General features: G+C 38.9%; 3 protein-coding genes across 6 annotated transcripts; 2 read left to right on the forward strand and 1 right to left on the reverse strand.

The window, feature by feature from the left end:
* Nucleotides 1-949: 949 nt before the first annotated feature.
* LOC149402067 (putative potassium transporter 17) lies at nt 950-6,383 on the forward strand. The gene is made up of 8 exons (XM_089610163.1): nt 950-1,166; nt 1,574-1,796; nt 2,529-2,738; nt 2,831-2,881; nt 3,503-3,763; nt 4,173-4,225; nt 4,517-4,886; nt 5,062-6,383. The coding sequence occupies exons 1-8, from the start codon at nt 1,083-1,085 to the stop codon at nt 5,904-5,906; spliced, it is 2,097 nt and encodes a 698-aa protein (XP_089466289.1). The 5' UTR covers nt 950-1,082; the 3' UTR covers nt 5,907-6,383.
* A 1,935-nt stretch (nt 6,384-8,318) lies between these two features.
* LOC149402068 (uncharacterized) lies at nt 8,319-8,978 on the reverse strand. Its single transcript, XM_089608231.1, has one exon. The coding sequence runs from the start codon at nt 8,976-8,978 to the stop codon at nt 8,319-8,321; it is 660 nt and encodes a 219-aa protein (XP_089464357.1).
* Nucleotides 8,979-10,631: 1,653 nt separating this feature from the next.
* LOC149402069 (putative potassium transporter 17) lies at nt 10,632-20,493 on the forward strand. 4 transcript variants are annotated; one of them, XR_016296073.1, is made up of 9 exons: nt 10,632-10,825; nt 11,215-11,437; nt 11,928-12,137; nt 12,227-12,277; nt 12,869-13,129; nt 13,598-13,650; nt 14,010-14,379; nt 14,552-15,774; nt 16,296-16,889. XR_016296073.1 is itself a non-coding variant. In XM_089609102.1 (9 exons), exons 1-8 carry the CDS (start codon nt 10,742-10,744, stop codon nt 15,394-15,396), a joined length of 2,097 nt encoding a protein of 698 aa, XP_089465228.1. In that variant the 5' UTR covers nt 10,632-10,741; the 3' UTR covers nt 15,397-15,431; nt 19,967-20,493. The 4 variants fall into 4 exon arrangements, 2 of the variants coding, with proteins under 2 accessions (XP_089465228.1, XP_089465227.1); XM_089609102.1 differs by lacking the exon at nt 16,296-16,889 and adding an exon at nt 19,967-20,493 and having other exon boundaries at nt 14,552-15,431; XR_016296074.1 differs by having other exon boundaries at nt 10,735-10,821.
* The last annotated feature ends 234 nt before the right edge of the window (nt 20,494-20,727 follow it).

A 20,727-nucleotide genomic window follows, 5' to 3' on the forward strand; every position in this document is an offset into this window, starting at 1 on the left:
TGGTATTTTATACTTTGAACTTATGTATGAACATAAGTATATTTATTTATTTGTTTATTATATTCTGCATTATATTTTTTTGTTGGTATCTAATTGGCATGTCGATTTTTCGTCAAAAAACACTTTTTTTTATTCGCACTTTTTTTTCGTTTGATTTTTTATTGGCGTGTCAATATTCTGTTTGAGCCTACATTTGAAACCTTAATGCCGTGTCAAGGATATTTTGTCTTTCTCATGGACCATTTGATATGTAAAAGTGAATGTTCGGTTAATTACATAATTTTGATTTATTTTTTTACCAAAATTATTCGGTTAAAATTAACCATAAAATTTCGGTTAACTTAAGTTAACCGAAATTATAATTTTTTGTTTCGTTTTAAATAATAGTTGTAAATTGTAGTTTTGGCTTTTGTAAATACTGATTATGTTATTAAATGTTGTAGTAATTATTTTCTATGCACATTTATCATTTTCAATATTTTGTAATAAATGTATATAAAATGATAAAAGAGACAAAATAATTGAAATAGCGAGTAAAATGGATAGTTCTAATTTTGGAAATTTTTAAAATTGGCATTCATCTATTTTTTTCCCCCTTAGTTATTCAAGTTTATCTTTCTTAAAAAACATATCGTCACGTGTCACGTGATATTTATGTATACATTTTTTTTTTACAGTATTTATGTATACATTTATAACCCAACCCTTTTCTTAACTCAAATGTTGGTCAATTATTGACAAAATACCAAACTATATGGTAAACTTATATGGACTTATATGGCAAAAAATTGATGGCTAGTGATAATCCGGGCCCACTCTACAAATACCAAACTCAGGTCAATCCCAAGTACTCCTACTCTATATTTTATAGAAAATTATTTTTGTTAATTTGAGCCACATGTTCTCCGTCCATAGTATATACTATATGTACATATATACATATGACCCATGAATATATTCTACACGGAACGCAACACACTCGCAGCGAAAAACCTCGACACAATATTTCTGTCGTGAGTTGATTGTTTGCGTTGCTGTTCGTATTTAGTCGAAAAGGGACTCAACTCAAGAGATTGGTTTCGATGGACTCGACTACTGAGACTGTCTCGGTGGTCGTCGTTGACTCTGATGCCACCATAGCGACTTCTTCTCCACGGAACAGGCAGGTCAGATAATCCTTCTTCTTCACAACATTACACGTTCTGTTTCACTGAATTACGGCTTTGTGGGCGTTTCAAAAAAGTTTTCCTATTTCTCATTCAGTTTTCTTACGTTAATGTTATATATTACGTTTAATGGGTTTGATCCTTCTTCTTCGCAACATTACACGTTCTGTTTAACTAAATTACGGCTTTTAGGGCGTTTCGAAAAAGAAAAAGAAAAAAAACTTGTTTTCCATATCTCTTTCAGTTTTCTGACGTGACTGTATTTCGTTTAATGGGTTTGAATTGGATATTGGATTTGAAGTTGTTCATAGTCATGATTCCTGGGAATTTCGCACTGGATTTTACATATAATTTTTTTTTTTTTTGCTGTAGAATAATCTTGACATGAATTTGATATTTTGGTTCAGGAGAATCGTAGAAGAGAGACATTAATTATGACTTACAAGACAATGGGAGTGGTTTTTGGGGGACTCGTGACATCGCCGCTGTATGTGTACCCTTCGATGCCATTGAAGTCTCCGACAGAGAGTGATTATTTGGGAATTTACAGTATTATGTTCTGGACTCTGACGCTCATTGGGGTAGTCAAGTATGCTTGTATAGCTCTCAGAGCAGACGATCATGGTGAAGGTATGGACCGGACTTAAATCCCTTTGGTAATTGAATTTTAATCGTAATGAGAGCTTGGTCATAGTTTGTTTTCTACTCTAGAAATTTATTTATCACTTTTAAGGACTTCTTGGTTTTCACTCATTATACAAAATAGCCATTTGAAACTAATTGATTAACAAAATAAACAAAGTTTCAAGGTTTGGCGATTTATATAAGCAATTTATCACTTTCATAAACTTTAATCTCAGGGTAAAAAAAAACATTGAAACGTGATGCTTGAACAAACCTACTATTCTACTATTATGCAAATCCATTCATTTCAATTGGCTTTCCCTGTCATTCTTTAATAATACCTCACCGTTTCTCTTAAAAAAAATTGATTTCAGTTGTCTATTTAGCTATTTTAACAATCACTCTCTCTTCCGAAAGTCCATATTCGAGTTTATTTGTTTATATCAAGGATAGTCCCACATCGATTGGGTATTACGATCCTGGGCTCTTTATAAGGCTTGTGGGTTACTCCTCTAATTACCAAGCTTGGTTTTAGATGGAACCCCACACCTTTAAGAGTTTATCATGGAATTTAGGACTAACTATATGTTTTAGTTTTTCAATCTTGTTTAAAAGAAAGATTTTATGTGCTGTATTGAAAGTAGAGATTTTCAAGGATATATGATTTCATTGATTCTCCCATATACTGTGTGTCTGTGTCTGCTTTTTTCATATACGAACTTCACTTATTCATTGCAGGAGGAACGTTTGCTTTGTATTCCTTGTTATGCCGCCACATGAACATAGGAATCACCTCTCGAAAGCATTCAAACCCAAATCCCGGAACGCAAAGCGCGCTCGAGAAGTTCATAGAGAGAAGCATTGTGGCGAGACGAGTGTTGCTTTTCATTGCGATGTTAGGGATGTGCATGTTGATCGGAGATGGTATTCTTACACCAGCAATATCTGGTATGTTTGTTTGTTTGTTCGTTCTCCGAACTAGTTTTTCGCACTTTTTTTCATTCTATATTATTTCTGTTTTCGCAATTGTTTTTTCTCAGTTTTGTCAGCCATGGACGGAGTTCGAGGACCGTTCCCTTCTGTCAGTAAATGTAAGTTACACTATCACATCATTGAGCTTTGAATGTTTAAAGAAAAGAGAGAAGGAAATAAAAATATGTTGTAGTTATTCTTCGAATGTGAAAAGAAAATGACAGTTTTCCTAACAAGTTGAGTTTTGTCACCACTAATTGAATCGGTTCCAAACCGAATTGGATTTCAGGCCTGAACTTTCTACGGCAAAAACTTATTATCTATTGGAGTTACTGTCAAATTTCAGTCTGAGTTGTTACTATGCGTGCTCAATGTTTGCACATTTATATTTCTGGGGCTCTTTGATTGAACAAGGATATATCCAGGTTATTCGAGGACTCTTGGGTCTCCTATTACGATCCCGATCAAAATGTTCAATACATTTTCTATTCTAGTCTCTCACAATTATAAACTAATATAGCTTCAGATGATTCTATATTAACCTGTCCACAAATTACTACAGTTACTCCACTGGCACTCCTAAAGCATCTTATCAAACGACTAACTATAAGACATTCAGTAAACAATTTAGTAGACATGTATAATTACTATATAGATACACACAAGTTATACTTTTTTTTTTTCCTTGTATTTTTTATTCTAAAGGAGCGTTGTAATTTATCTGCTAGAAAATATTGCAGCTACGGTGGAAGCATTATCTGCAGCGGTTCTGATTGTCCTGTTTTTATTGCAAAAATTTGGGACATCTCGAGTGAGTTTTATTTTTTCGCCGATAATGGGAGCATGGACTCTTTTCACACCGATGGTGGGCGTTTATAGCATCGTGACGAACTATCCGACCATCTTCAAAGCCATATCGCCTCACTACATCGTCAACTTCTTTTTGAGAAACGGAAAGGAAGGCTGGTTGATGCTCGGCGGGACTGTCCTGTGTATCACAGGTAAATGCGTGTATATATATATATAATGAATCATGGCTCACCAGTTAATTGATGTTTATTAGTTATAATCATACTATTATAATGGCTCGAATTTGGGTTGTGAATGACCCATCTTTTTAGTGATACACCTCAGTCTTGGCATTTGGCATTGCATTTTATAGTACAAGAATTGGTAATAAAACTGAAGGCGATTGAGTAATTTTTTCTGTTCTTATTCTTGTAATGATGCCTCACAATCAACAATAATATTCCTAAAAATTTATTGTCCAATTTGGTGTAGGAATAATTTACTTTTTAGTATTTGATTTTTTTATTATTAATTTTAATTTTTTTTTATTTATGTAATGCCTTATATGATTATCTCAAGAACAAGATCATCCACTTAACTAGTCTTATTTGATCTCCTCAGGTTCTGAAGCATTATTTGCTGATCTAGGCCATTTCAATCAAAAATCTATTCAGGTTTTCGCCATTAAACAATAACGTTTCTCTCTCCTACTTTACATGAAACTATCTAGATATGAAAACTCAAGTTTTTCCATAAAGCTCACCTTTGATCAATTTTAAGTAAATAGCTACAAAATTTTATTAGCAAAACTATAAAGACAATGCTAAAAATGTCTAAACAATGCCACATCATCATAATGGTTATTTACTAAAAATTTACGAAAGATTGGCGCTATTTAACAAATCTCTAAATTTTGGTGGCTTAGTTACTCAATTAATTGTATATTTTATATTTATCTGTAACAGCTTGCATTTATGTTCACAATATACCCATCTCTGGTGCTGACTTATGCGGGACAAACAGCGTACTTAATAAAGAACCCGAACGATCACAACGACGGGTTTTACAAGTTCATACCTACAAGGATATACTGGCCAATCTTTGTGGTCTCCACTTTGGCCGCCATTGTCGCAAGTCAATCGCTAATATCAGCAACGTTTTCGGTGATCAAGCAATCGGTGGTCCTTGATTATTTCCCTCGCGTCAAAATCATTCACACCTCGGCTAAGAAAGAAGGAGAGGTTTACTCTCCTGAGATCAACTACATACTTATGGTTCTATGCGTTGCTGTTATACTCATTTTCGGAGACGGAAAAGATATCGGGAATGCTTTCGGTACGTCACTCTACTCAATCACTCACGTTTCAAGAATAGTATACTTTAATCTTAAGTGTTGGTTCAGTGGTTGGGAAAAGAGAGATAATAATCATTCGGGTTTTTTTTTTATAAGGTGTTTATCAATAATATTAATATAAATGATCTCTGATCCGGTCAATATTTTTTATCCCAGGTGTCGTTGTAATCTTAGTGATGCTGATCACAACCATTTTGCTGACACTCGTGATGATCATAATCTGGAGAACCCCGCATATTCTCGTCACTCTCTTCTTCTGTGTGTTTTTCACAATGGAGGGCGTTTACGTCACAGCGGTGTTCACGAAAATCCCTGAGGGCGGCTGGATTCCCTTTGCCATATCTCTCATCCTCGCCCTCGTCATGTTCGGCTGGTTCTATGGAAGGCAAAGGAAGATGGATTACGAGCTTACACACAAGATAACCCTAGATCGGCTCTCCCAGCTGATATTGGACCCGACCGTCCAGAGAGTCCCCGGACTCTGCTTCTTCTACACAAACATCCAAGACGGTCTAACCCCGGTCCTCGGCCACTACGTCAAGAACATGAAGTCTCTCCATAAAGTCACGCTTTTCATGACCCTCCGATACCTTCTCGTCCCGAAAGTCTCTCCCCATGATCGGATCGTGATCACCAATCTGGGGCTCAATGGGGTCTATGGCTGCGTGATCAGCTACGGGTACGCTGATCCGCTCAAGGATGAGGGAGAGGATTTCGTCGGGGAGATCATCAACCGCCTACGAGATCACATAAGGAACCGTTTGGGATCCTTTCCACCGTCCGATGATGATGCTATCTCTGATCTCGATGCAGCGAGGAGCGCCGGGGTGGTTCATGTTCGGGGAAAGACGAGGTTTCACGTGGGGAAACAGTGTGGATGGTTTGACCGGGTTATGCTCGGTTTCTATGAAGTCATGCACGGGAACTGCCGGTCCGCTCTTCCGGCATTGGGGGTGCCATTGCCTCAGAGGATCGAGGTCGGAATGCTCTACGAGGCTTAGAAATTTTTATTGATATGATTCTACTGAGTTAGTAATAATATAATAGGTAGAGCTAGGCTTTTTAAAGAGGGAAACTTTACTTGAAGAACAAGAATTCACTTATTTCGTCTTTCTTTTCAAGGTTCTATTATTTGAGAACGGCACCTTGGCTGTGAAGTGTTGTTCCTAATTAAAGGAAAGGAACTCTATTACAAAAACCAGATATTAAATAACATAACATTGAATACATCATTAAATCAGAACTTATCCTAGTATGTCTCTTCCATGATTTATTCTTTTCTTTCTCGATTCTATACTTTGGATTAAGAGCATTACAGAATTTTGTTGTTGTGGAAGGGATATGAATTCGTAGAAAACTGTAAACGTGTTAATAATTAGTTAGAGTAATTAGCTGTTATTTATTCAATTACTAGATAATTATTAGCGGTTAGTTAGTTCCTATTCTATTAGCTGAGTCATGGTCAAGTTGTTATTTTCTCATTCTATAAATGTAGATGCCGTATGGCTTGTTCATATATACAAAATATATTTTCTCCAAACTTACATGGTATCAGAGCATTAGGTTCATCATCACGATGGAAACCAATAGCCCTAATTCATCTTCCCAATCACAAAACATCTCTTTCCCTACCTCACAAATTAGCTCGATAGCAAACCACCAGCCTTCTGTTCATTCGTCTATGCTCATTACTGGTCATGTATCTGACACTCCTTGTCATGTATCTACTTCTCCTCGAAAAAGAACCGCCTTTTGGGCCGAGTGGCATCCGCTAAACATATCCCGTCGAGTTTCAGGAGGATTGGACAGTGATCAGAAATGGAGTACTCCAGGTTATAAGCCCGGAATGCCGGGAAGGTTTAGAGCCATAGTTCATTGGCACAGAACCTATCCAGCCGCTCCTGGATGAACCTAGGTGGGTCCCAGCCATTGGCCCACGTGAACCGTTGCCCGAAGAACCCTAAATCCTCTAGCTTGGCGTCCCCGAGGGCTTCCTGAAAGTCGTTCATAAGAGCCCAGCTCCTTCTGGCCCCACCGTCATTCTCTCCTTCATAAAGGATCTCGTTCCAATCTCATTCCACGAGCCACGCCTCTGGTTGATCCACTGATAAGCTAGCCAACTTCCGAAGTAATTCCCAAGAGAATCTTCGGTTCTCAGGTCTTGGGTTCCCATAAAAACCTGTGAATTGCCATTGACGGCCTCGTTCGTTGACCACGGTATCAATATGGCCTTTCGAGAAAGATTTCACGCTCACCGAGACTCGATCAGACCACATAAGAATTAGCCCACCACTTCGCCCTTCGCTATTGACAACAAAAAACCCATTCATTCCCAAGATTGCTTTCCACTTGTTACACTGGTGAGACTGTAACCTTGTTTCAACAATGAAGAAAATATCTAGGGACACCTCCCGGACAATCTTTTGGAGATTATGGAACGCATCGGGGTTGCCCAGTCCCCGATCGTTCCAACAGAGGGTATTCATGGCGACCTGCGGGTCTGGCCTTCCTCGCCAGCTCCTGTCGATCCCAGAGGCGCTCCTTCCTCTGCATTGTAACCATCTTCTTCCAACTTCTCATCAGACCCTTGGGCATCATGAATCTGGCAGCCTCCTCCTCCTCGAGTTTGCCCAGGCAGGGGGGGAGGCTTTGGTGGTGAGTGACGGGTGATACTCTAGGCTACACTTCTGCTGTTCGGCCGGTCTTCTTCCCAGCACCCCGAGCTGCTCGTTTCAGTGTCGTGAATCTTTTCCTTGCGTGGGGATCTGCAATTTGGCAGGCTTTGAGTTCCCCAGTCTTGGAGACCACTTTCCTCTTCTTCTTCGTTGAGCCGCTTGCATTCTTACTCGAGGTTTCGCTGATCTGGAGACTCCCCCCTGGTACAGTTCCTTCGCTTGAGGCTGAGTCGCGACCAGCACTTCCAAAAGATGGGAACATTGTGGCCTTCCCAGTCTTGTTGGCATTTGGATTGGTTGTGAGGCCTGCTGGGCTTGTGAGATGACTTGGCCCAGGATTGGCAGCAAGTTTTGGGCTCGAATTGATTGGGCTCGGACAGGATTTAGAAGACACATGCTTGTCACGTGTGTCCTCGCCAGGCGTACCTTCTTGGGGGTGTCCCAACTTAGTCTCGAGAGTAAGAGAGGAATTATTGCGCCGACTTTGATCCTGATTGGCCTCGGAACTAGGAGCCAAATGATTATGCTTGCTGCGATTCCCCATGTCAGTTCCCAACGGATTCCTGTGTTGTGTCATCTGACCACCGTCCATGGCTGTTGTCGGGGTACCATCGCCGTCAAAACACGATCTCCTGCTGTCCTCGAGGCGTAGCCACGGACCCAGCGACTGTCGAGTGCTCTCATCGGTGCCTATGATGGTGATTGGGGAAGCCGGACAACTAGATTTATCGTGGCCAATCAATCCACAATGGAAGCACATAAGGGGTATTTTTCATATTTGAACGCGACCCAATGTGGCTTCCCTGCCACTGGAATATAGCGACCCGCGCTGAGGGGTTGAGCCATATTTATTTCAACTTTGCATCGGAAGAAATCGTTCAGAACCGACATAAAGCTCCCATCCCATTTGAAGCCAAGAGGTTTCCCCGCCGTAGAGGCCAGCCGGAGTGTATTCTTTTCATTCCTGGCTCTCAGAGGGACTCCGTAGATTCTCATCCACAGCGAGATGGTCGAGAATTCACACTCCTCCCACCTCTCAGACTCCGGCCAACGCTCCAGCAGAAGAAATCCCCCATTGAAGCACCAAGGCCCTCGCTCGATCATAGTCGTACAGTCTTCGGCTGATTTAAACTCCACTCCAATGAGCAAGTGCCCATCAACCTTGCCGAGACTTTTAATCCTCCATCCCGTCGTATGCCACCATATTCGTGAGAGGATAGAGGCAAGGAGTTTCATCGTCCCTATTCTTGGTGCAAACACCTTCCCAACTGCGGCTAAAGCGTTGTTAGGTACATCTTCATCTGGCTCCCCTGTTTCTCCACCAAGGTCCCAATCTTCCTCCTCCATGTTAAGCGCTCTAGTGAGGTCCGTGAGAGAGTCCATCTCATTGTTTGCCATTCCAGTGACAAACCAGTAGGTCTTTGTCGATCTCTTAGGTCTATCCTTCCACCAGTCGTTGACCAGTACTCTTCCTAGGAAAAGTGACAAAGGTCAAGAGTAGTAGAAAGACACAACCAAGATAAGAAGGCTGAAAGAAAACTTTGTTTGTTTCTGACTAATTCTCAGAGGAATGTTCCAACTAGTGGTAGGGCCCTTCTAAGACTTAGAGAGCATTTTTTGAGTGGTAAGTAAAACCCAAATCCATAATGGTTTTTGTTTTTTTTGTTTTTAGGTTTTTTGTTGTTGTATGGTTTTAATTAGGATAATGATAACGTTTATAAGAGAAAGAAATATAGATAAGGATTGATTAAAAAAAAACTACACTTATCAAATATGTATGGCGGTGTAACGATATATATGTTTCATTTTTAACGTAGATTACTTAGGTATTGATTAAATGAATTGGATATTTTTAGATAGGTTTGTGAAAATATTATAAAAAACAATAGACTCTTGCACCTCTTTTAGTGGGACCCTTAGGTAATAAATAAATAAACAATGGACACAATCCTTTTTATTTTCTCTATCCTGGTAAAACATGAGTATGCCACTTGAATTTTATGTCGGTTAAAAGAATAAAAATATATAGTCATCGTGATAAGATACAGGAAGATATTACACAGCGTATATGTATTGCTTGTTTATAAAATGAGATAGGATTTTCTCAAAAAAAAAAAAATTGAGATAGGATTTTAGAAAACTAAAAAGATAAACTTGAAGCATTGAAGTCTGAACCCCACAAATATTTATAGTATTGGCAAAAATAAAAAGACAACTTTTTTTTTTAACTTAAGTTATCTAAATGAGATGATATAAATATATATATATATATATATATATATATATATATTGAATTTATTTAGCATTAGGTGCCGTAATTGTGTATAGAACTAATTTGTTTTATTAGGTTCATCTTTATCTATAGATATTATTAAGTGGGGCCTACGCGAAATTTTATGATTGCTTATGAGTCGGTTTGTTTTTTTTTATATAAAAGTGGGACCAACATACTAAATATCATTGGACGCTTGAACAAAAAAACAGAATGCTATTGGACGTCAAATTACTGTTCTAACTACAGTATTTGCGTGAGTGCGGTAAGCCTTCCTATTAGTGATAATCCGGGCCCACTCTACAAATACTCCTAAATATATATATATATATATATATATATATATATATATATATATATATTGAATTTATTTAGCATTAGGTGCCGTAATTGTGTATAGAACTAATTTGTTTTATTAGGTTCATCTTTATCTATAGATATTATTAAGTGGGGCCTACGCGAAATTTTATGATTGCTTATGAGTCGGTTTGTTTTTTTTTTATATATATAAAAGTGAGACCAACATACTAAATATCATTGGACGCTTGAACAAAAAAAACAGAATGCTATTGGACGTCAAATTACTGTTCTAACTACAGTATTTGCGTGAGTGCGGTAAACCTTCCTATTAGTGATAATCCGGGCCCACTCTACAAATACTCCTAAGTCCTCCTACAGTCCTACTCTATATTTTATAGAAAATTATTTTTGTTAATTTGAGCCACATGTTCTCCTTCCATACTATATAAACATATGACCCATGAATATATTCTACACGGAACGCAACACACTCGCAGCGAAAAACCTCGACACAATATTTCTGTCGTGAGTTGATTGTTTGCGTTGCTGTTCGTATTTAGTCGAAAAGGGACTCAAGAGATTGATTTCGATGGACTCGACTACTGAGACTCTCTCGGTGGTCGTCGTTGACTCTGATGCCACCATAGCGACTTCTTCTCCACGGAACAGGCAGGTCAGATAATCCTTCTTCTTCACAACATTACACGTTCTGTTTCACTGAATTACGGCTTTGTGGGCGTTTCAAAAAAGTTTTCCTATTTCTCATTCAGTTTTCTTACGTTAATGTTATTACGTTTAATGGGTTTGATCCTTCTTCTTCGCAACATTACACGTTCTGTTTAACTAAATTACGGCTTTTAGGGCAAGAAAAAAAAAACTTGTTTTCCATATCTCTTTCAGTTTTCTGACGTGACTGTATTTCGTTTGATGGGTTTGAATTGGATATTGGATTTGAAGTTGTTCATAGTCATGATTCCTGAGAATTTCGCACTGGATTTTACATATAATTTTATTTTTTTTGTTGTAGAATAATCTTGACATGAATTTGATATTTTGGTTCAGGAGAATCGTAGAAGAGAGACGTTAATTATGGCTTACAAGACGATGGGAGTGGTTTTTGGGGGACTCGTGACATCGCCGCTGTATGTGTACCCTTCGATGCCATTGAAGTCTCCGACAGAGAGTGATTATTTGGGAATTTACAGTATTATGTTCTGGACTTTGACGCTCATTGGGGTAGTCAAGTATGCTTGTATAGCTCTCAGAGCAGACGATCATGGTGAAGGTATGGACAGGACTTAAATCCCTTCGGTAATTGAATTTTAATTGTAATGAGAGCTTGGTCATAGTTTTTTTTCTACTCTAGATATTTTATTCATCACTTTGAAGGACTTCTTGGTACAAAATAGCCATTTGAAACTAATTGATTAACAAAATAACCACCAAAGTTTCAAGGTTTGCGATTCACCAAAGTTCAATTGGCTTTTCTTGTCATTCTTTAATAATACCTCACCGTTTCTCTTAAAAAAATTGATTTCAGTTGGCTATTTAGCTATTTTAACAATCACTCTCTCTTCCGAAAGTCCATATTCGAGTTTATTTGTTTATCATGGAATTTAGGACTAACTATATGTTTTAGTTTTTCAATCTTGTTTAAAAGAAAGATTTTATGTGCTGCATTGAAAGTAGAGATTTTCAAGGATATATGATTTCATTGATTCTCCCATATACTGTGCGTGCCTTTTTCATATACGAACTTCACTTATTCATTGCAGGAGGAACATTTGCTTTGTATTCCTTGCTATGCCGCCTCATGAACATCGGAATCACCTCTCGAAAGCATTCAAACCCGAATCCCAGAACGCAAAGCGCGCTCGAGAAGTTCATAGAGAGAAGCATTTTGACGAGACGAGTGTTGCTTTTCATTGCGATGTTAGGGATGTGCATGTTGATCGGAGATGGTATTCTTACACCAGCAATATCTGGTATGTTTGTTCGTTCGTTCTCGGAACTAGTTTTTCGCACTTTTTTTCATTCTATATTATTTCCGTTTTCGCAATTGTTTTTTTCTCAGTTTTGTCGGCCATGGACGGAGTTAGAGGACCGTTCCCTTCTGTCAGTAAATGTAAGTTACACTACCACATCATTGAGCTTTGAATGTTTAAAGAAAAGAGAGAAGGAAAAAAAAAATATATGTTGTAGTTATTCTTCGAATGTGAAAAGAAAATGACAGTTTTTCTAACAAGTTGAGTTTTGTTATCGCTAATTGAATCGATTCCAAGACCAAATTGGATTTCAGGCCTGAACTTTCTAAGACAAAAGCTTATTATCTATTGGAGTTATTGTCAAATTTCAGTCTGAGTTGTTACTATGCGTGCTCAATCTTTGCACATTAATATCTCTGGGGCTCGTTGATTGAACAAGGATATATCCAGGTTATTCACTCTTGGGTCTCCTGTTACGATCCCGATCTAAATGTTCAATACATTTTATATTCTAGTCTCTCATAATTATAAACTAATGTAGCTTCAGATGATTCTATATTAACCTGTCTACAAATTACTACAGTTACCCCACTTGCACTCCTAAAGCATCTTATCAAATGACAACTAGAAGACATTCTGTAAACAATTTAGTAGACAAGTTTACTTCTTTTTTTCCCTGTATTATTTATTCTAAAGGAGCGTTGTAATTTATCTGCTATAAAATATTGCAGCTATAGTGGAAGCGTTATCTGCAGCGGTTCTGATCGTCCTGTTTTTATTGCAAAAATTTGGGACATCTCGAGTGAGTTTTATTTTTTCGCCGATAATGGGAGCATGGACTCTTTTCACACCGATGGTGGGCGTTTATAGCATCGTGACGAACTATCCGATGATCTTCAAAGCCATATCGCCTCACTACATCGTCAACTTCTTTTTGAGAAATGGAAAGGAAGGCTGGTTGATGCTCGGCGGGACTGTCCTGTGTATCACAGGTATATGTATATATATATATATATATATATATATATATATATATATATATATATATATATAATGAATCATGGCTCACCAGTTAATTGATGTTTATTAGTTATAATTATACTATTATAATGGCTCGTAATTTGGGTTCTGAATGACCCATCTTTTTAGTGATACAACCTCAGTCTTGGCATCTGGCATTGCATTTTATAGCACAAGAATTGGTAATAAAACTGAAGGCGATCGAATAATTTTTTCTATTCTTATTCTTGTAATGATGCCTCACAATCAACAATAATATTCCTAAATATTTATTGTCCAATTCGGTGTAGGAATGCTTATTTTCAATTGATGACGTTAAATTTTAATTTACTTTTTAGTATTTAATTTTTTATTTTTTAATTTTTAATTTATGTAATGCCTTATATGATTATCTCAAGAACAAGATCATCCACTTAACTAGTTTTATTTGATCTCCTCAGGTTCTGAAGCATTATTTGCAGATCTAGGCCATTTCAATCAAAAATCTATTCAGGTTTTCGCCATTTAACAATAAGTTTCTCTCCCGCAACTTTACATGAAACTATCTAGATATGAAAACTCAAGTTTCGCCATAAAACTCACCTTTGATAAATTTTAAGCAAATAGCTACAAAATTTTATTAACAAAACTATAAAGATATTAATAGTTGTAAATATTCGTTAATAATTGTAAATAACCATCAGACTCCAAGGACATAAATGAAATGCTAAAAACGTCTAAACAATGCCATATCATCATAATGGTTATTTACTTAAAATTTACGAAAGATTGACTATTTAACGAATCTCTAAATTTTGGTGGCTTAATTACTCAATTAATTGTATATTTTATATCTTATTTTATCTGTAACAGCTTGCATTTATGTTCACAATATACCCATCTCTGGTGCTGACTTATGCGGGACAAACAGCGTACTTAATAAAGAACCCAAACGATCACAACGACGGGTTTTACAAGTTCATACCCACAAGGATATACTGGCCAATCTTTGTGGTGTCTACTTTGGCCGCCATTGTCGCAAGTCAATCGCTAATATCAGCAACGTTTTCGGTGATCAAGCAATCGGTGGTCCTCGATTATTTCCCTCGCGTCAAAATCATCCACACCTCGGCTAAGAAAGAAGGAGAGGTTTACTCTCCTGAGATCAACTACATACTTATGGTTCTATGCGTTGCTGTTATACTCATTTTCGGAGACGGAAAAGATATCGGGAATGCTTTCGGTACGTCACTCTACTCAATCACTCACGTTTCAAGAATAGTATACTTTAATCTTAAGTGTTGGTTCAGTGGTTGGGGAAAGAGAGAGATAATAATCATTCGGGTTTTTTATAAGGTGTTTATCAATAATATTAATATAAATGATCTCTGATCCGGTCAATATTTTTATCCCAGGTGTGGTTGTAATCTTAGTGATGCTGATCACAACCATTTTGCTGACACTCGTGATGATCATAATCTGGAGAACCCCGCATATTCTCGTCACTCTCTTCTTCTGTGTGTTTTTCACAATGGAGGGCGTTTATGTCACAGCGGTGTTCACGAAAATCCTTGAGGGCGGCTGGATTCCCTTTGCCATATCTCTCATCCTCGCCCTCGTCATGTTCGGCTGGTTCTATGGAAGGCAAAGGAAGATGGATTATGAGCTTACCCACAAGATAACCCTAGACCGGCTCTCCCAGCTGATATCGGACCCGACCGTCCAGAGAGTCCCCGGACTCAGCTTCTTCTACACAAACATCCAAGACGGTCTAACCCCGGTCCTCGGCCACTACGTCAAGAACATGAAGTCTCTCCATAAAGTCACGCTTTTCATGACCTTCCGATACCTTCTCGTCCCGAAAGTCTCTCCCCATGATCGGATCGTGATCACCAATCTGGGGCTCAATGGGGTCTATGGCTGCGTGATCAGCTACGGGTACGCTGATCCGCTCAAGGATGAGGGAGAGGATTTCGTCGGGGAGATCATCAACCGCCTACGAGATCACATAAGGAACCGATTGGGATCCTTTCCACCGTCCGATGATGATGCTATCTCTGATCTCGATGCGGCGAGGAGCGCCGGGGTGGTTCATGTTCGAGCAAAGACGAGGTTTCACGTGGGGAAACAGTGTGGATGGTTTGACCGGGTTATGCTCAGTTTCTATGAAGTCATGCACGGGAACTGCCGGTCCGCTCTTCCGGCATTGGGGGTGCCGTTGCCTCAGAGGATCGAGGTCGGAATGCTCTACGAGGCTTAGATATTTTTATTGATATGATTCTACTGAGTTAGTAATAATGTAAGAGAAATTTCTTTAATTGGGCTTAAAAATGGTTTAAATATCAAGATTAGACCCTAACTTAATTAAATATCTGAAATTGGACTTTTGGGTTAAAACCGGACAAAAATACCCTTAGACCATTTCAAATAAAAAAGAGCGCTATCTCTCATCTCCTCTCTCTCTACTCATATGAAAAAAAAACGAAATCAAACCCACACGATCAATTACGATTCCATACGATATATTACGACCTTGTACGATTCAATACGATATACTACGATGGCGTACGATAAACAAGCTTCAATATCCGGCGGCGGTGATGCTCAGAAATCCCGACATCTCAAAACGTCGAAAAAGGTGAGTTTTTCAACTAATTTCTTGTTAAATCTCATAAAAAATAGTCAGAATAGGTATTAGGACTTAGGATTTATCTGATTTGTGGTTATTTGAGCTGTTTTTGATCGGATTTAGAAAGTTAGGGTTAAAAATTGGGGGCAGTGTACGATGATATTCATGCATCGTACGATATCGTACGATGCTGTACGATGTTGTACGATGAAATGCATAGGTCTGTACGATGCGATACGATGGTGTACGATGGGTTTATGTTTTTTAAAAAAAAGTGTCGTACGATGCTGTACGATTCTGTACGATGGTTTTTAAAAAAAATTAATTATTTTGTTTTACGATGCTATACGATGATATACGATGTTATACGATGGTTTTTTTAAAAAATAATTTTTTGTCATACGATGTTGTACGATGCTATACGATGATGTTTTTTAAAAAAATTAATTTCTTGTTTTACGATGATATACGATACTGTACGATGCTGTACGATGTTTTTAATTTCTGACCTAATTTTGTTGTTTTTTTAGGACAATTTGAACTACATGTACAACGTCTCATTCTCGGGGCGTATCACGTACGGTGGGACGGGGATCTTGAAGCTTGTACGGAGTAGATTCGATGAGCTCGGGATAAAAGAACGAATCCTCGGGACTCCGCTCGAGCATACTCTCCTTCAGAAGAAGATCGAGGCGACGGTACGCGGCGAGATACATTTTGGTATCGGAGGCAAACGGGTACGATTTGGACGCCTCGAGTACGCACTCGTCTCGGGGATGACTTATGAAGACGGTCCGACCAAAGCCGAACAAGACGAGCGAAAGAATGATGGATTGATCACGGATCACTTGAACGGCGTTGCCGGAAGCAAGTTGAGCGCATTGATCAACGCGTTCACCATATGTCGAAGCCCTGACGCTGCGTTCAAGCTCGGGCTGCTCGTATTCGTCTACGGGTATCTTCTGGGGCAGCCGGGACATCCCATTGATCTTCATTGCCAACCGGATATATGGCTTCCTTGTACATCTCAATCCACGTCTCCTTCAAATAAAAGTCACTACATAACGAGTACACGTCCACGCTTCGATGTTGGGCTGCTGCGATAGAATGCTCGCACGGGATATTCAATTGTTGTGATAGTCCGCAAGTGCATGTCTTCGCCATAAGGTCTACATCGAAATCACCTCTTACGTCTTTGACATGACATTCATATAGACCAAGTCCGTACGCATTGACGAACTGTGCCTTATTATTTAGCTGTGCGAGATCATTTTGCCACGTTCGTGTCAATTTTGTGTTCAACTTGTTCGCTATCTCTTCTCGTTCAAAAAACCAAGTTTGGAGTGTGAATCGAATAAACTCGAGCAACGTCGTAATGGGAAACGTCCTCGCATTCCTTGTTTTGTTGTTGAAGCTTTCTGCGTTGTTGCTCGTCATTAGGTCGTACCTATATAAAACATACTTGATTTATATAATCAACGACATAAAAAATTCAGTACAAAAGAAGTTCTAGACTCTTACCGTTTTCCAGGAAAGAAAGCTCTGGCCCACCGATCGACACCAACTTCTTCAAGATACTTTGCCATCTCGACATCCTTACGTCTCAACTGTCTAAAATTAGCTTCGAATGCTGTTTTACTGAAGGCGTAAGCCGCATCGTAAAGTTCAAAGCGACAATGGTCTGTCTTGAACTTGTGTTGGACATTCAGTTGTAAATGATGGTAACATGCTCCGTGAGGGATACCAGGAAACACAACCTCGACACCATGTATGATGCTAACGTGGCGATCGGATATGAACGCCAAATTAGGTACGTCTTCACCGATAGCTTCTCGCAATCTTCTCAAAAACCAAATCCAAGAAGCATGACACTCGCTATCTACAACTCCGAATGCAAGTGGATATAATTGTGAATTCGCATCCATTGCAATTGCGCAAAGCAACTGTCCCCCGTATTTTGTCTTCAGAAATGCACCGTCCAATGATATGACCGGCCGACATGCTTTGAAGCCTCTACGACACGCCCCAATGGAAAAGAAAGCATACTTGAATTTATCACCATCTCGCACAAAGTCTGTTAACGTCCCAGGATTCTTTTGCTTCAACATGTACAGCCAAGACGGTAACTTCTGGTACGATTGTTCCGGCGTACCCCGCACGTACCCAATAGCTTTCTCCCTGGATCTCCAAGCTTTCAAATACGATATGTTCACACCCCATCTTGTCTTCACTTCTTCCCTGACGTTATGCGCCGAATACTCCGCCATAGAGTTAATTGAGTACTTGTCTTTAAATACGTGACCGATGACCCATGGTGCCGCTCCTCGATGGCCCTCTGTTCGAACAACACGCCCACATGAGTGTTTACCCTCGTACGACGTAATCTCCCACATCTCAGACCACTGCACGACACCCCTCAACCTCCATGTGCATCTCTCGTTTTTGCATAGAACATACCATCTCTTTTTCGAAGAATATTTCACTCTAAATTCGAAATTATGTTTCAACGCGTACAAGTGGATATGTTTCTTCAGTTCATGCTTGTTTTCAAATTGCTGCCCAATATATATTTCTTCTGAGCTACCTGTTACTTTCAAAGGTTAGTTAAACAATATGTGGTTTCATATTATACTTGAATCTCATTTGAATCCACTTAAATTACCTGTAGAAGAATGACTTGGATAATGACTCGGGTTTTCCTTCACAACATCATCGGCGCTGAACTCGGGTGCTTTCCATAAATAAGGAACGACAGGTGATCCGATCATCGGAGGCTCACGCTGACATTGACCCGATGGTTCACAATGACCCGTTGGTACCGTAAACGTTTCCACAAATTCTTCATATTCTTCGGGATTGGCAAATTCTTCAAATTCTTCACCTCTACCATTGTTATCTCCGTCATATCCATCACTATTCTCTTCATCACCATCGCAACCTTCGTTTTCATCACCTTCGCCACCTTCGTTTTCATCACCTTCGCCATCTTCGTATTCATCACCATTGTGTCCATCATATTCGTCACTGTTGTGATTACAATCTCTATCACGCCTGTATACTTCGTCACCGTTTCCGGCACCCTTGTACTCGTTAAACAAGTCATCGTCACAGCCACCGTCTTTGTTTTCAATTATAGGATCTTTTTGTCGATCCTCGATAACAAGAGTATTCCGTCTCTTCTTCGGTTCATTGCGAGACACCATTCCAACTTCCACATCTTTCCCTTTACATAGTCCTCGATACGCAATAGGTGCAATGACCTCGATCTGTTTCGGTACCAAACTTACACAGAGTTGAAATCTATTACGATATTTGTGCTTCATAAAATGCGAAACATCACCATTGTCCTTCAATACGGCAGGACCTACTGGAATTGTACCGACTTCGTATGGGACTTCGAGTTTTAAGTCGAACGCGAATCTGTCTAACTCGAACTTCTCGTATAAGAAATCTACTAACTCCGTGTACGTTACCTCTTTCGGAATTACGAATGCACGAAATTCTGCATTGGTGAAAACCCATTGGTGTCCTTCCTTCTCCCAAGTGCCGTTAATCATGACAAAAACTGCAAAAAAACAGTCAAACTATGCAAAATAAGCTTCTATATCGCACATCATCGTACTGCATCGTACAACATCGTACACCATCGTACATCATCGTACATCATCTTACTGATAGACATCGTACTGCATCGTACAGCATCGTATACCATCGTACAGAATCGTACATTGTAAAAGAGGCATCGTACGGCATCGTACAACATCGTATACCATCGTACACCATCGTACAGCATCGTACAGAACCCAATTTTTTTTCTAAATTTCATCGTACACAAATTTAAATTTCATCGTATACCATCGTACAAACAAGTTAAACCCAGATTTTGGACTTTGTTTTCAGATCTGATCGATTTTTTATGCTACATTCTATCATATACATTCATAAACTTTGTAAAAATGATTAAGTTAGTAATCTTACCCATGATTCTTTTGAAACCCGCTTAAGTAGAGAGGATTTGAGTGGATTTGAAAGAGTTTGAGCGAGTGTGAGAGTGAGAGTGAGAGGGAAAGGCTGAGCTGATATAGTCTCAGGGGCATTTTTGTCCATTTTCGGTACAAAAGTCCATATTTAGATATTTTTAAACATTAGGGTCTAATCTTGATATTTAATGGGTTATTAAGCCCAATTAATGAAATTTCTCTAATATAATGGGTTATATAGCTATATAGCCACACGGCTATAGAGATTTTGGATTTGGCCAACGTTTTGTTAATTTCCTGTTAATAGCCACAGCAACTTATTTACGGCCTAATGAAATTCCAAAATGTCCCCACATAATTCCCGCCCATTTACACACCAAATATTAAAAAATTTAAACCAAAATATTCGGCCATAACTACTCTCATTAATTCAAATTGAAAAAAAAAATCGGCCATAACTACTCCCACAAATTGAGGGAGATTTTAAACTCCATTAATGCAGATATCTATACTCTCTCTTTATCTCTACAAAACCGATAAAAACAAAAATCAACGCTCTGCAACATTGGCCGACACTCCACTCTTTGCAACTCGCCCACCCTCTGCAACATCGGCCGACACTCCACTCTTTGCAACTCGCCCACCCTCTGCAACATCGGTCGACGCTCGTCGATGGTGACGGCAAACGGGCTGTGCCTATCGGATTGGATTGGTGGAGGGATTACAGGATTTGTTGTATTATGATGATCTTTCATTTTTTTTCTCTCTTCTTCTTCTTCTTCATCGGAATTGCTGGTGGTTTTGAGTGTATGAGATTTGTTTCATTGATTGTGAATTTCTAAAATATTGGTTCTGGTGAATTCTTATGCAGTATTGTAAATACGACATTGATTTACAGTTAATACCAATTGTTTCATCGAAAAATGCATTGTAAATACAAAGATGATTTTTTTCTCTCTTCTTCTTCTTGTATGAGATTTGT

This window comes from Urtica dioica, chromosome 3, assembly GCF_054948205.1.
Source record: "Urtica dioica subsp. dioica isolate 48M chromosome 3, U.dioica_male_clone48M_v1_H2, whole genome shotgun sequence".
In the NCBI taxonomy this organism is placed as follows: domain Eukaryota; kingdom Viridiplantae; phylum Streptophyta; class Magnoliopsida; order Rosales; family Urticaceae; genus Urtica; species Urtica dioica.